The following is a 12,877-nucleotide window of genomic DNA, read 5'->3' on the forward strand; positions in this document are numbered from 1 at the left end:
TTTGCCCTATTAATTGAATAATGATTAGAATGGTCTGTAAGGGGCTGGGCTGTTTGCAAAACGTTGCCTGTTTCCACCCCCAACAGGAGGAGGAGGTAGGTTTTGACTTGCAAGCTGACCCCCTCCGAATCATGTTTCACGTGCTGAATGTGCGAATTCGGGGTCAATGATGCAGACGACACCAAATAACAACACAGGACAGTTTGCACAATAACCAGTGGAGCTGAGTCCAGAGAGCCCTTGCCCCCTATGTTAGGGGTGGGGACCTCCCTCCTTTCTCCCCTCCCATTGGAGGCGTCCCCAGCGTTTCCACGAGCTGTGACGCGCCTTGCACTCCAGCCTATATAAACCCGCGCTGCGCCGCCTCTGAAATCCCTTAGACCTTGGCTGTGTTTTGTGGACGTGGAGTGTACTCCCGGTATCTCCTTTGCAAATGGGCCCTGTGGCCTAGCGTTTACTCCCCTGAGCCTCGCCACCTGTGATCTCAAGCCGTGAGGGTGCTGGGAGCAGTGCTGAAAAGAAACAAGGTAAAACAACGACTCTTCTCCCGCATTAGCTGGGGCTTCAGAGAATGGCTGCGCGAAAGGGAAACTTTGAGCAACTGGTGGGGAGCTGAGCCGGGGATGCCTCCAAGAGGGCGGCCGGGTGTGGGGGGCCCTGTAACTCACACGTGTGTGTGTGTGCGCGCCTGCAGCGTTGTAAAACCGAGCGTTGTGTTGATTTGACAAAAGGGCTGCTTGCTGTGTTTCCTCCGCTGCCAGGTCTGGCTTGTGCGGGGACAGTCTAGCACCAGATAGATTTCCCTTGTAAAGCCTTTTTTTAAAAGTGTTTCTCTTTCATCTGGAAAGGGAGCTCCTCCTTCGTTTGTTTGGCCGTGTACCGAGACACACGGATCTTTCCCCCTCTCCCCCCCACGGTGAAACTGTCGCAGGATTGTCCCCCCCCCCCCACACACACACCCTGCCTAAGAAGGGGGCAAATAGAGGTGGGTGAAGTTTTTAAGAGACCGAGAAGCAGGACAAACGGGGTTTCCCTGAAACAGGCGTGGAATGGACTGTCGGTGGCTTAGTCCCATTGTAAGTGACATGGATGGAGTTTGACCAGTGGGTAGGACCAGTGTCCCGACGTTCCACGGCCGTGTCCCGACGTTCCACGGCCGTGTCCCGACGTTCCACGGCCGTGTCCCGACGTTCCACGGCCGTGTCCCGACGTTCCACGGCCCGCCTGGGCTGGCACTAGCCGGTCCGAACTGCGGAGACCCCAGGAGAACTGCGTTTGAGTTCGTTCAAGATTTTGGCAACTGTGTGCTTTCCGGAAACGACGCTCCCCTGTGTTGGGTCCGCTCTGCTGAGCGGTCTTTGTCTGGTCCTGCCTTTCCACACGCGTCTAAGGACTCTTTAACCCCAGCCGGTGGGGTTTTGCTAGGGCATTGTCACCGCAGCTGATCCATGCCGATCGCAGAGCTGCGGGTGGCATGGCGCCTCTGCTCCGAGCACGGCTTTTTTGTGACTTGTGTTGACCCAGGATGGGAGACTGAGCAGCCCTTTTTTCACTTCCCTTCTCCTCCCCCCCATGACTTGAGAAACGTGCCGAGCGAGCGAGTTGGTGGAGGCAAGATCACGCCCGCGAAGTACAGTACATACAACACTCGGAAACTAAGCGAGGGGGATGGGATAGGGCTCCCTCTAGCTTGCTGCGAGCCAGTTCAGTCCGGTTTTTTCAGCTTCTCTGCTCTAGCAGAGTTCCCCACCCCCAGCTGCAGGCAAGTGAAGATTTCTCTAAAAGAGACAAAAGACCTGCCCCTTTCCTCCCCAGCTGTAAGTCGAACAGTCCGTTTTAATAATGTTTTTCCTTCCGTTTACATAACCATCGTCGCTCCCCTACCCCCCACAGCCCACGTAGCCTTCTAAAAATATTAAAGCCACCCCCCATGAATAGATGCAGTCTAATTTTTTTTCTAGTCCACCTAAGAAATGTGCAAGCTCTCTTGCTGTTCTTTCTTCTGCATTAATTGTATTCCCACCTCAAACAGGCTGTGGATGAAGGAAAAGGCCACGAGTTAAGTGGAGTCTGATCAAACTGGTATGAACCAGATTTCAGGCAAACATTAGTTCTTCCAGGCAGTGAACGCTTAAATAGATGAACCAGCTGCCTTGGTAGTGCCAACAGCACTGCTTACAGTTGCATTTCCAAGCTCATTTTTTGACAAATCTTATACTGGATGGACCAGGTACGTTGGTTTGCATGAGATTTCCTTGAGCACAGAAATAAATCTGTTACAACACAAGCAAGTTTGCTAGACCCACAGATGGGAAGGGGAATAGAATTTTATTTGCCATGCTGGTTCCTATCTAGCGGTTACCTCTTCATCAAACAATTTCAGAGGCAGTTCAGTCATTCTTCATCGGTTTTCACTTCCATTCTGTGATCAAAGCACTTACACTCCATAGTCTGGTACTTCAAGTAAAAGAACACTGGATACACCAGATAGATGAATGGGATCAATTCTGAACTTCTTTAATGCAGCAACATGCTTGAATGCTGATAACGTTACTATTACTTCCATGTATTGTTCTAAAAGCTAGTCCTGGAAATCCCTTTTAACTGTTTTGGTGCACACATTGTCCTAAAAATATCTTAGAACAAATGGATAGAGCATCAAGCTGATGGACTTTGGGAAGTACTAAAACCAGAGGCTGCCTTTTTAATACTAGAGTAGTGGCTGTCAAACTTGTTTTCTCCCATGGGCCACTTGAAAATTGCTGAGGGGCTCATTGAACTACTCAGTGATCCTTCACCAATTGTAAAGTGCTGTGGATAAAACTTAATAAACATTTTTTTTTGTACAAATAAAAGCACACCACTCTTGATAGTATCAGTAGGGGGTTTCTGTTTCCACCCCTGGCTACAGGGAAGGCGGGGGGGGGGCAGTCTTTTCTTGGCAGCCACTCCTGGAACTGGGGGGAAGTCGCCTCTCTGGCTGCCACAGTCCTGTGCATCAAATTCTCTCCCCCTCTTCCCTCCCCCCCGTCTTGTCCGACCTACTCCCTGTTCCCCTACACCTTATATGTGCATTACCACTATACCTTACATGGGCATATTCAGGATCCAGGCACCTAGCTAGTGCCACATTGCCTGTGAGCCACTAATTCCGTGAGTGGCCCTTCATCCCCTTGTGTGTGGCCACCCAGGCAGGCACCTTAGAGGAAGTGAGCCCTGATCTACCTAAATGGAGGGAGTTTGCAAACCACTGGTAGTCCCTGAATCTCAGTTGAAGAGCCTTTGTACTAGACTATTACAGTCGAGTTTTAAGCACGGAGTTCTACTGAGGCAGAAATGCCTTCCTGAGAAATAAATTGGTGTGAAACCACACTCAAACTTCTGAACAGTGTTCCCTGTAAGCTGGGTGGCCATGTGGGAGAGTTTCAGATGCCACCCACCTCATTAGCAGAGCCCCCACAGCTGGCAACACCCAACAGAATGTGTGTCTACTGGTGGTGCACATTTGCACATACCTTGGTGCACAACCATTTATTCTGCACATGGGCAGAAAAACTTAAAAGGAACATTTGCTTTACTCGATAAGGTTTTAGCAGCCAAGCCAAGTACAAATCTGTTTTCTTTCTTTCAAACTGACTTGGAGACCCTCTGCCTTCCTCCATATAATGTGGCACATGGAGTGACATGTATCTGGCTGGAATTGGGATGAGATTTTTTTTTTTTCCATGGGATCTATTAAACACAGACTAGGAAACGAACTTTATTTGATGTTACATCCTTCATTGGCAACTGATGTTCTGGTCACTTGCCCCTTTTCAATTTCGCCAAAAAAAAATAAATCTCTGTACACTTTTTCCACTTGTGGTAAGTAAATGCTGAAAAATGTGAAAAGTTGTTTCCTCTTACCCCCATACTGATCAAGCAGTTCCTTGGCTACATAAATGTGCAGCCCCTTTTAGCATCTAAAGTGCTGGGAGAGAGCACTAGCCTAGGACTTGGAGAGCCATCTTCAGTTCTGCCACAGACTTCCTGTGCAACCCTGGGCAAGTCACATAGTCTGTGCTTCAGTTCCCTAGCTGTAAATAAATAGGGGGTAACACATCCCCTTTTCACAGGAGTATTGAGGATAAACTAAAGGGTATAGGTTGAACCTTTCTAGTCTGGCATTCCGGTCCAGTAACGTCTGTGATTCATCATGATATAAGTAAGCTAGATGTCAGCTTATCCTGAGTGTGACCAAGTTTTCTATTGGGATATCAATGGTTAATCCTTGAACATCACCAACGGGTGATGGTTACCTGTTAACTGGTAGTCAGGTTGAGCTGGAGCAGCTTCCTACTCAACATGGGTAGGGGCTGCTCCAGCACAGCTGGGCCCTTTGGGTGTGGGGGGTCCTCCCCCCCCCCCCCCAAAGCAGCCTCAGTGGGCAGGGTGCCCAGCTGGAGTCGCCTACCACCCACCCCTGTTTAAACAGTTAACCAGCATGTTTAACCGATGAAATGGGATTTTACATTAGTTTCCTGCAGTTCAATCAAGTTTGTTTACAGCCACTGGTCCTGGCTCCCAATGCTCTGTGCTGTGCAGCTCTAATTGACCCCTAAATGAATTCTCCGAGTCCAGTAAGCAGTAGAAGTGTTGGCAATGCTGCTGGACCCGATTGACCTCCTGTGGTCCAACAAATTCTCTGGTTCAGCCCTAGTCAGATCCCCAGGGTGCTGCACTAGAGAGGTTCAGCCTGTGCTATGTAAGAGGAGGGACGTAGAACTCTCAGAGCTGTATTTGGTCAAGTTCCCTCTTGCTGCTAACATGACTGAAATGGAAGCTCCATATTATAGAATCTCTTGCTTTTGTTGTCGAACTTTCAAATTAAAGCCCTGCCCCTTTAACCATTCTTCTCTCCATTGACACGGGATGGGCTCTAGAGAGCCTCCTTGGTTGGGAATAGTTGGATTGACCTTGTCACTGGTGTTCCTGAAGCTGTGCTATAAAGGGGGTGGAGTTTGTCCTGGAGCTGTTTATTGTCCTGCTTCCTAGATCATAACTTGCTCCTCCTGTCTGCTTGCCCCTCCTCTGTGTTCTGCATGATCACATTGTGCTGAGTTGCCTCCCGCTACTATGCATGCCCCGTAATCTGCAGCAGCAGGGGATGATGGTGTCTGGACGTATCCCATTCAAACAGACCTTGTGTCCTGTACCTGATAGAGCAACTGCCTGACAAGTAGCAATCTTGCTGCAATCCACCTGGTGGGATGTTTCCCACAGGTCGTGCTGCGGGTTCTGGCTTCTATCCCTGTGTGTTAATTGTCTAGAGCAGCTTCCTGGTGGCACTTCTCTGGTTTGGTTTCCTTAGCTAATCGACTGAATGACCAGAGGAAGTCGAGTCTTGTACTCTGCTTGGAAGACTAGCAGTCTGCCTCTGGCTCGCCCAGACAGAAGGGGATTCCACGGTGCAGGACCCTCTTAGCAGTCATGGTGGCAAATTGGAAGAGTGGGTGTAGGGGGAACCTTGAAGTCTGCCTGCAAGCAGACTGAAGCTAGATTAGGTGTGAAGAAGGGGGTGTAATATGCCTGTGCACAAACTCTCCATTAAGCAGATGGGCTGTGGCTTACAAGTAGCACGGCTGCCATGACCCAGTTAGCCGGATGGGCACTTTGGAAAGGACAATGTGAGGAAGGAAAGGTTGCCTGCCACCCTATTAGTCACTTCAGATGGCAGCTTTCTTTTCTTTGTACCATTCAGCACCTTCAGGTAGTTCTGACGGCTATCCAGCGTCTTGGGGTTTAACTTTTCTATCTCAATCTAAATTTTGGTAGTGTTGGCTGGAGCACTGAAAAAACCCCTCCCTTTTTTTCCCTAGCTAGCCACTCCTTACTTTGCAGGCCAGCAGAAGTATGTGATGTCAGCATTGCTGACACTTGTCCAGAGTAGGTGCCTGTAGAACTAGACTGTTACTTAATATTTTATACCCTGGTCTTCTGGCTAATGCTGAAAATGGGTTCGGAGAGGTGCCATTTACACTAGTGTGCTGTTGCCTTGATGGGAGGGAGTGAACGTCTCTTAGCTGGGTGCTTCAAAGACCATGCAGAGCACTGAGGAGTTGCAGTACAGGAGCATGTGTGTGTTTTTTTTTTTTTTTTTTTTTTAAATGATTCTAGTTGTAGCCTGGCAGTGCACATGGGATAAGAGCGCAGAAGAAACAGAGCCCTGCACAATTATTATTTTTTAATATTCCATAGCACCTGTAGGTCACAGCACAGGGGAGGGGTGGGGAACCCATTATGCTGGGTGCTGTACATGTCCCTGTTAGAGAGGGCGCAATGTGAATAAATATGACAAAGGAAATGCTACCCCCATTTTACAGGCGAGGCTTAGAGGCACAGTGACACACCCGAGGTTATCCAGGAAGTCTGGTAGTTGGGAACTGAACCAAGTCCCCAAGCTGGCGGTATCCTCAACCCGCCGTAAGCTGTACGTATTGCTTTTTTGGAAGGAAAGGAGTGATGTGAGCCGTTTTTCCTGCCTTTCCGCAAGTGTTTGTAAACACATGTACTCGGCTGATGAGACTGACCTACAGAATAGATGGAGCGTGCAGTATGGGGTATGAAACTTGTCTTGTTGGTGGGTAGAGGTGTAACTGGATAACTGTTTACACTTTTAAAGATAAGCCTGTGCTTATTGGTTACTGTTAATGGTTACACACAGGCTCCTGGCCTGCTCCCAAGGAGCTGTCACCTGGCACTGCTGGCTCTGTATTAGCAGCAGCAGCTGGTGCACACTGAGAGTTGGCTTAAGCCAGCTCCTGATGTGCAGTGGCTCCCGGAAAGCTGGCTGCTGCCCCATGCTACAGGTACATGTTGTAACTGCTGAAATTTTCAGCGGTCTGTTACCTGCTTTTTTAACATCCCTGTTGGCGAGTGCTCTAGAGATGTGACTAGCTTGCTCTTGTAGATTGTTTCCATGTTAAATGTACTGTAGCACTTGATTATTGGAAAGTTCTAGCTACTCATTTATTGGGTTGAGAACTACTCAGTTATAGGGTTGAGAACAATTAAGTAACTTATCCATGGACTTGGCCTCTTTCTGTTCAAGGATATTGAGTGCAGGGTAACTTCCTCATGTTAAGCTTTGATTTTGTTTGTTTTTTGTTTTCTGGTTTCTTGGTTTTGTTAAGCAATCAACTTTGCAGTCTGCAAGTGTCTGCTATTAGAGCAGTGGCGTTGAATTGTGATTTGCGAGAAGTGAGGTAGTGGATGTCTAGTGTTTGTGGGCTCATTCAACTAATATACCAAGTGTAGGGAGGGAAAAGCAAAGGGATCATGACACCATTGTTGCTATCAACCTGTCTTGTGGTGTTAACACTACTTTGTTAGCAAGGGGTCATGGCTTTGTTTGGGGATGTGGTTAGCATGTGTGTGTGGTTTGTGATCACTATGTAATATGAGCAGTCTTGTGAGTTAACTTCCTTGGGGATGCAGTCAGTAAAACTCAATTGAATCAACAAATATATACACGACAAAAGAATTAGCTTAAACTGGATCTGACTATTCTACAGTATTTTTCCAAATTTGAATAACTCCTGACTTCATGTAAATTACAAGGTGGTTACATTGCAGCTACATGAAATACCTTCAGGGAAATGGTAAAATGTACTAGCCAAGATGGACTCATTTTTGCATGCACAAGATCTGCTCGTGATGTCCTCCTGTAACTTGGTGACTGGCTTCCTTTAAGACAGTACTTTGCACCACTAAAGTATTAGTCCATGGATGGTAGTACTGCATGCAGAGGAGAACAATTCCCCTTAATACAGTCTGAAGACCAAGAACATAGAACCTCCTCAATAATGAATTCCAACTAGCATGCTCTCAGGTTGCAAACTAAACGTATTCAAATCCTTCCTGCACATTAGGTATTGTTACTATGAAAGTCTGTTACTGAAATAGCGTGAGGCGCTCTCGAGGATCCTCAGGGATGATGTCTTGTCGCATATCTTCTCTCCCTTGTTTGCACGTTGTCCCGTGACTTAGGCTTCATGATGATGGTAATTGAAGATACTTTGAGTCTTATGCCACTTTTGGTTGCTCCCTGTGGGATGTGGTTCTCCACTTGCCCATAATCTGAAGGCTCGCTGCTTTTGTCTTGCAGGGTTTATATCGGCACAAGAACCAAGACCAAGTACCATGGCAGCAATCCCATCCAGCGGCTCACTTGTGGCAACCCATGACTACTACAGAAGTAAGAACGGCTACGTGGCTCTTTGTGAGCGCCTCCACCGGGCCCCCATTCGACCGCGTTACAGATGTGGCTGGGTGGGGAATAGACCTGTCTTGTTCAGACCTCTTTCCGTGGCATGATTTAGCTCGGTCACTGAACTCTGCCCTTACCTTAGTCGAAGATGGTAGTGCCCACGCAGGACTGCTCAAACAGCCAAACTGGCTTTCTCCCCACAGTGCATGTATAGGCCCCTCTAACTTGCATTTCCCAGGAGGCCAAAGGAGTTGAAAGCCCATCCCTCGCTGCATTTCAGTAGGGCCTGGGCTCCCAACGCCGTTAGATGCCTCTGGAAAATCCCAGCTTGACAGATCTGTGCTTCCTATAGAATTGATTCTTGTTTGTGCCCATGCCAAAGCCATCAGCGTCCGTGGCCTTGCTCAGTACCAATGTACTGTTTCTCTCGATTGTTCCTTTCAAAGCAGCACCCGCAGAACCCCTTACAACACCCAAAGTGGGGGTTAATTTAGAAATGTCCGCTGCTGGCCATGGAATTTCTGACATTTCATCCATCCCAGGGCTAGGCTTTGTTTAAACAAAGACCCGTTCTTATGCACGCAAAACAAATGCCTGACGTGGCGGTATTTTTGTTGAAACAGGAGACTAAGAGCCAAGAATGGGGGCGAGTCCTATTTACTAATCAGCAGGGAGATAACCCACACTCGCTTCATTGGACAGGCATCCTCTGTACTCAGCCATACGAGCTGCCATACAAAGGAACAATGATTTTTTTCCATTGGAGGCTTAAGGGTTAATTACCTTGAAATGGGGGTGGGGGAAGGAGAAGGGTACTAGCTAAGGCCAGGTTTATACTGGTGGAGAAAAATCTATGCAAGATGCACAACTCCAGCTACATGTATTGTAGAAACTCTCCTGTCAACTTCTCTTACTCCTCACAACCACAAGGCATTTGGGAGTTGACTGGGGGCTCCCTCCTCATTTGATTTAGTGGGTCCTTACTAGGCCTGCTAAATCAAACGCCAGAAGATTGATCTGTGGAGCCTCAATCCTTCATTCTAGTATAGGCAGGGCCTGACACGATGTAGAAGAACTACTTCTGCTAAAGGCAAATTAAATAGAAAAGATACAGGCATCTTGTGGCCACACGAGCTGATAGTACAGGGCACATCTTCTGCTGTTGATTAAGCTTCACCAAATAGCACCTACTGAGGATTGGGTTTGTGGTCTTTTCCCCACACACCTGTTAGATGCAGGGTGGCAGGGGGAATTCTCATGAAGCACCTTGGGCATTTGGATAGGAGTTGCTGGAGACCAACAGCTTTTGGCCAACTGGCATGGATTGTGATTCACCCTCAGGCAAGCCCCTGCCATACAAGGATGCCTGTGCTACACAGCTGCTGTAGGGTAGGCACTCTTGCATTGGTGGAAAGCTTTACCCATCCATTTGGGTAATGCCTTGCCAAGAGGCAGTAGATGGGGGATGGAAGAATCCATCCGTTGGCCTAGCTCTGTCTCGGCCAGGGGTTAGGCCAACCTAACCGCAGTGCTCGAGGGCAACGTTTTTGACAGCTCCAAGCCACTGAGTTGATTCATCCTGAGTTTTAGGTATAGAATTCTGGCTTACCCTCCCCACTGTGCATCAAACCAAAACCTGCCCTTCCCCCAAACTTCCCTGACTTAGACTCCTACACAAGCCTTCCGCTGTAGTTTTGTCTGCAAGCAATTGTGTGTGGGTTAAACTTGGCTGCTTGTGTCCACTTTGAGATGACTCACTAATATTTTCTAGATGGTTTAGTTGGACTTGACCACTAGTGCTCCAAGCAGTGGTGTTAACCTGCTGCTGCTTGTAACTACCAAGCTTTCATGGACGGCTGTTTGAGGTTCTTTGTATCCCCACGGGTGAGATGGCACTCGCCCATCCTTCTTCTGACATTCCCTGACGCTTGCTGTCTGGAGTGGATGTCATTAAATGTTGGGGCACGTACCAGCGGAGCAGGAATCAGCTGGTACAGGAATGCACATCTGGGCCTAAAACAGTAGCCTAGCAGATGGTTTCTGTAACGGCAAGCCAGGTAGTAACTACTGTGAGGATATTGGCTGTGGCAGATGATCCAATATTGGCGGGGAGGTCTGATGCGATGCAATCTCATTCACAGGGCGTCTGGGTTCCACTTCCAGCAACAGCTCCTGCGGAAGTGCTGAATACTCTGGGGAGGTCATCCCCCACCATCCGGGTAAGCACCTCTTCTACAGCCTGGTCCTTAGGCCAGCCCCCTCCCGGGAGGGGGGGGGTAACACATGTGGCCAAAACGCTCTTGCACAGTCTCCCTAATGGTAACGTGACACGCTACCTTCTCCGCAGCTCTTCTGAGGTGGTGTCGCTTCAAACACCTTCTCTGTGCTAGCGAAGGGCATTATCCATCGATAATACAGACTGTTCAGTGGCAGAAAAAAATCCCATAGGACGAGATGGTGCACAATGCATAAACTAATCAGGGAACTACTGGGTTCTGCTACATCACCTCCTCAAGCTACCATACCCAGCTGTCATTTCATGTGTGTCTTCGCTTTTCAGGTCTTCCCAAGTCTGACCCTGGCCACTGGTGGGCGAGCTTCTTCTTTGGCAAGCCAACCCATCCAGTCATGACAACTGTGTCGGAGTCCCCAGAGAAGTAAGTGGTCTTGCTGCTGCTCATGCAGAGCCTGGGAATGGAGTGAAACTCCGATGCTTAAGGGTAGCTTTGAAGATGGCAGTGGAGATGGGCAGGGAGGGCTGCACTGTGGAGGAACTTGTAATAAAGACTTCTGCTTGAGTGCATGCTGCCCGGCATGTCGAAGACTTTCCAGGTGGTATGGGAAGCTGAATAACCCACCCATAAGCTAAGAGCTAATAGAGGCAAAAGGACTCACTAACCTAATTTTCCTTGGAGAGCCAATAGCATTGTCACTCGTTAATAAGAGGAGGCTCTAGGACAGGGGAGGGCAAAACATGGACTGTGGGCCGGCCACCGTCCTGCTGCCGAATTGCTCATTTGGCCAGGCAGTGCTGCCTGATCTGTGGTAGCCAGTGTTCCCTGTGAGCTTGGAGAGAGAGAGTCTAATGTCACCCCACTGACTAGCAAAGCACCCACAGTTAGGCTTGTGGTGTTCCTTATGGTGCACATTCAAACATGCCGTGGTGTACACAACAAAATTTATTCTGCACATGGATGGGAAAAGATTGGAGGGAACATCAGTGATGGTTGGGTCTGAGAGCTTCTGGACTAAGAATCTCCCTAAAAGTCTGTCCTGGGGTCACTGCTGGAGCGTAAACAATGAGCTGTAATGACAGCAGGGAGCTGCAATTGCACCAGCTGCTGTCAGAGAGAGAGAGAGTGTGTGTGTGTGTGTGTGTGTGTGTGTGTGTGTGTGTGTGTGTGTGTGTGGTGTTGCCATTCATCCTGTGCCTCGCCCTCTTGTCTTTCAGTTCAGGAACTTTCCAGGTGGCCCACGGCATGATCACTTGTGGCCTGGCTCAGGAAGTGATGAGGAAGCGCCACGCCAGTGAACCTAGCAAACCGAATGCTGGGCCATCTGCGTGAACAGGCCGGCGCGTCTTCCTGCTGCCCGCCTGGCTGCTGCTTCTGATCCAAACGCTAGGCGTCAGAGCCCATTTTCCACTCCCCCTCCCCGTAGAGTAGACAGGCTGCCTTAAGTATTTAGACGTAGGTTTTTAAAAAAACAAAAAACAACAAAAAAGTTTCTACACTGCCTTTGTACCGTTTCATTAACTTGACTGCGTTCTTTCCATCCAGCCTTGGTAACGCTTTTGTTTACTTCTTCAATGGAAACCAATAAACTTAAGCAGCCTTTTAAATGCTGTGTGGTTTTGAGTCTCTCCTGGGAGCTTCCTGCTCTCTGCAGGAAGTTACTAGCCTGTCTTGGAGGAGTGGTTGCTAGTTGAGATGTAAAATCCTGTTTAATAGTTAACCAGTTAAAGTTTGGGAGGGGCGGGGGTGTGCACCAGCCTCTGTTCGGTAAGTCTCACCTGTATGGGTTACGGTTAACCAGTTGCATCCCTAGTTGCTAGCACCATGCCTGGGAGTGTGTCTCATATGGGTTAGGGGCTTCATGCAAAATGGATTTCACCCTAAGTCAGTTTCTCTTCAATCTTGGGGATAAGGAGAACCACGGCTGCTCACAAAGTGACAGTGTGCTTGACAAACCACAGCTCCGGTTTCGGCTCAAACCTTTTCCCTGGAATGGTGAACATGCTCGATCAAGGCTATGGTGCCCCTTGGCTACCTCCCATAGTGGCCAGCTGTCTCACTGGGTTGTTCTTTATTCCCACCCCCAGGTGTACTGGGGAAAACGTCCCTCACCTTGCACAAGGCGGAGGTGGGATGAAGGCCCTGCTATCGGGGTTCGGGGTAGCATAATATACTCTCGTCACTTTTCAAGGCCACTTCACTCTATTGAGGGAATTACGCTTTTTCCTTCCTCGTCTGTGACGAGGCAAAGAACAGAAATTCCTGATTTGGTTCTAGCAGTAGCCTATTCTCTGCAAGCCCTGTCCTAAAATTCGACTTAGTGTAGATGTAACATACAGAGCTCAACCCTCTGCAGATCAATCTTCTAGCATTTGATTGAGCAGGTCTAGTGCAG

The 12,877-nt window shown here is 48.6% G+C and overlaps 1 protein-coding gene across 1 annotated transcript; it reads left to right on the forward strand.

Annotated features, from left to right (window-relative positions):
* The first annotated feature begins 359 nt into the window (after positions 1-359).
* Positions 360-12,089, forward strand: PPDPF (pancreatic progenitor cell differentiation and proliferation factor). The gene is made up of 5 exons (XM_006132489.4): positions 360-527; positions 8,147-8,236; positions 10,390-10,467; positions 10,809-10,905; positions 11,700-12,089. Exons 2-5 carry the CDS (start codon positions 8,182-8,184, stop codon positions 11,812-11,814), a joined length of 345 nt encoding a protein of 114 aa, XP_006132551.1. The 5' UTR covers positions 360-527; positions 8,147-8,181; the 3' UTR covers positions 11,815-12,089.
* Positions 12,090-12,877: the final 788 nt, after the last annotated feature.

The sequence above is a fragment of the Pelodiscus sinensis genome, chromosome 17 (assembly GCF_052426305.1).
Source record: "Pelodiscus sinensis isolate ZL-2025 chromosome 17, ASM5242630v1, whole genome shotgun sequence".
Classification (NCBI taxonomy): Eukaryota; Metazoa; Chordata; order Testudines; family Trionychidae; genus Pelodiscus; species Pelodiscus sinensis.

Excerpts from the sequence above, each read along its gene's own strand:
- PPDPF (XM_006132489.4), top strand. The coding sequence starts at position 8,182 with ATGGCAGCAATCCCATCCAGCGGCTCACTTGTGGCAACCCATGACTAC. Across the intron at positions 8,237-10,389 it reads AACCCATGACTACTACAGAA|GGCGTCTGGGTTCCACTTCC; the intron begins GTAAGAACGGCT and ends TCTCATTCACAG. Across the intron at positions 10,468-10,808 it reads GGTCATCCCCCACCATCCGG|GTCTTCCCAAGTCTGACCCT; the intron begins GTAAGCACCTCT and ends TTCGCTTTTCAG.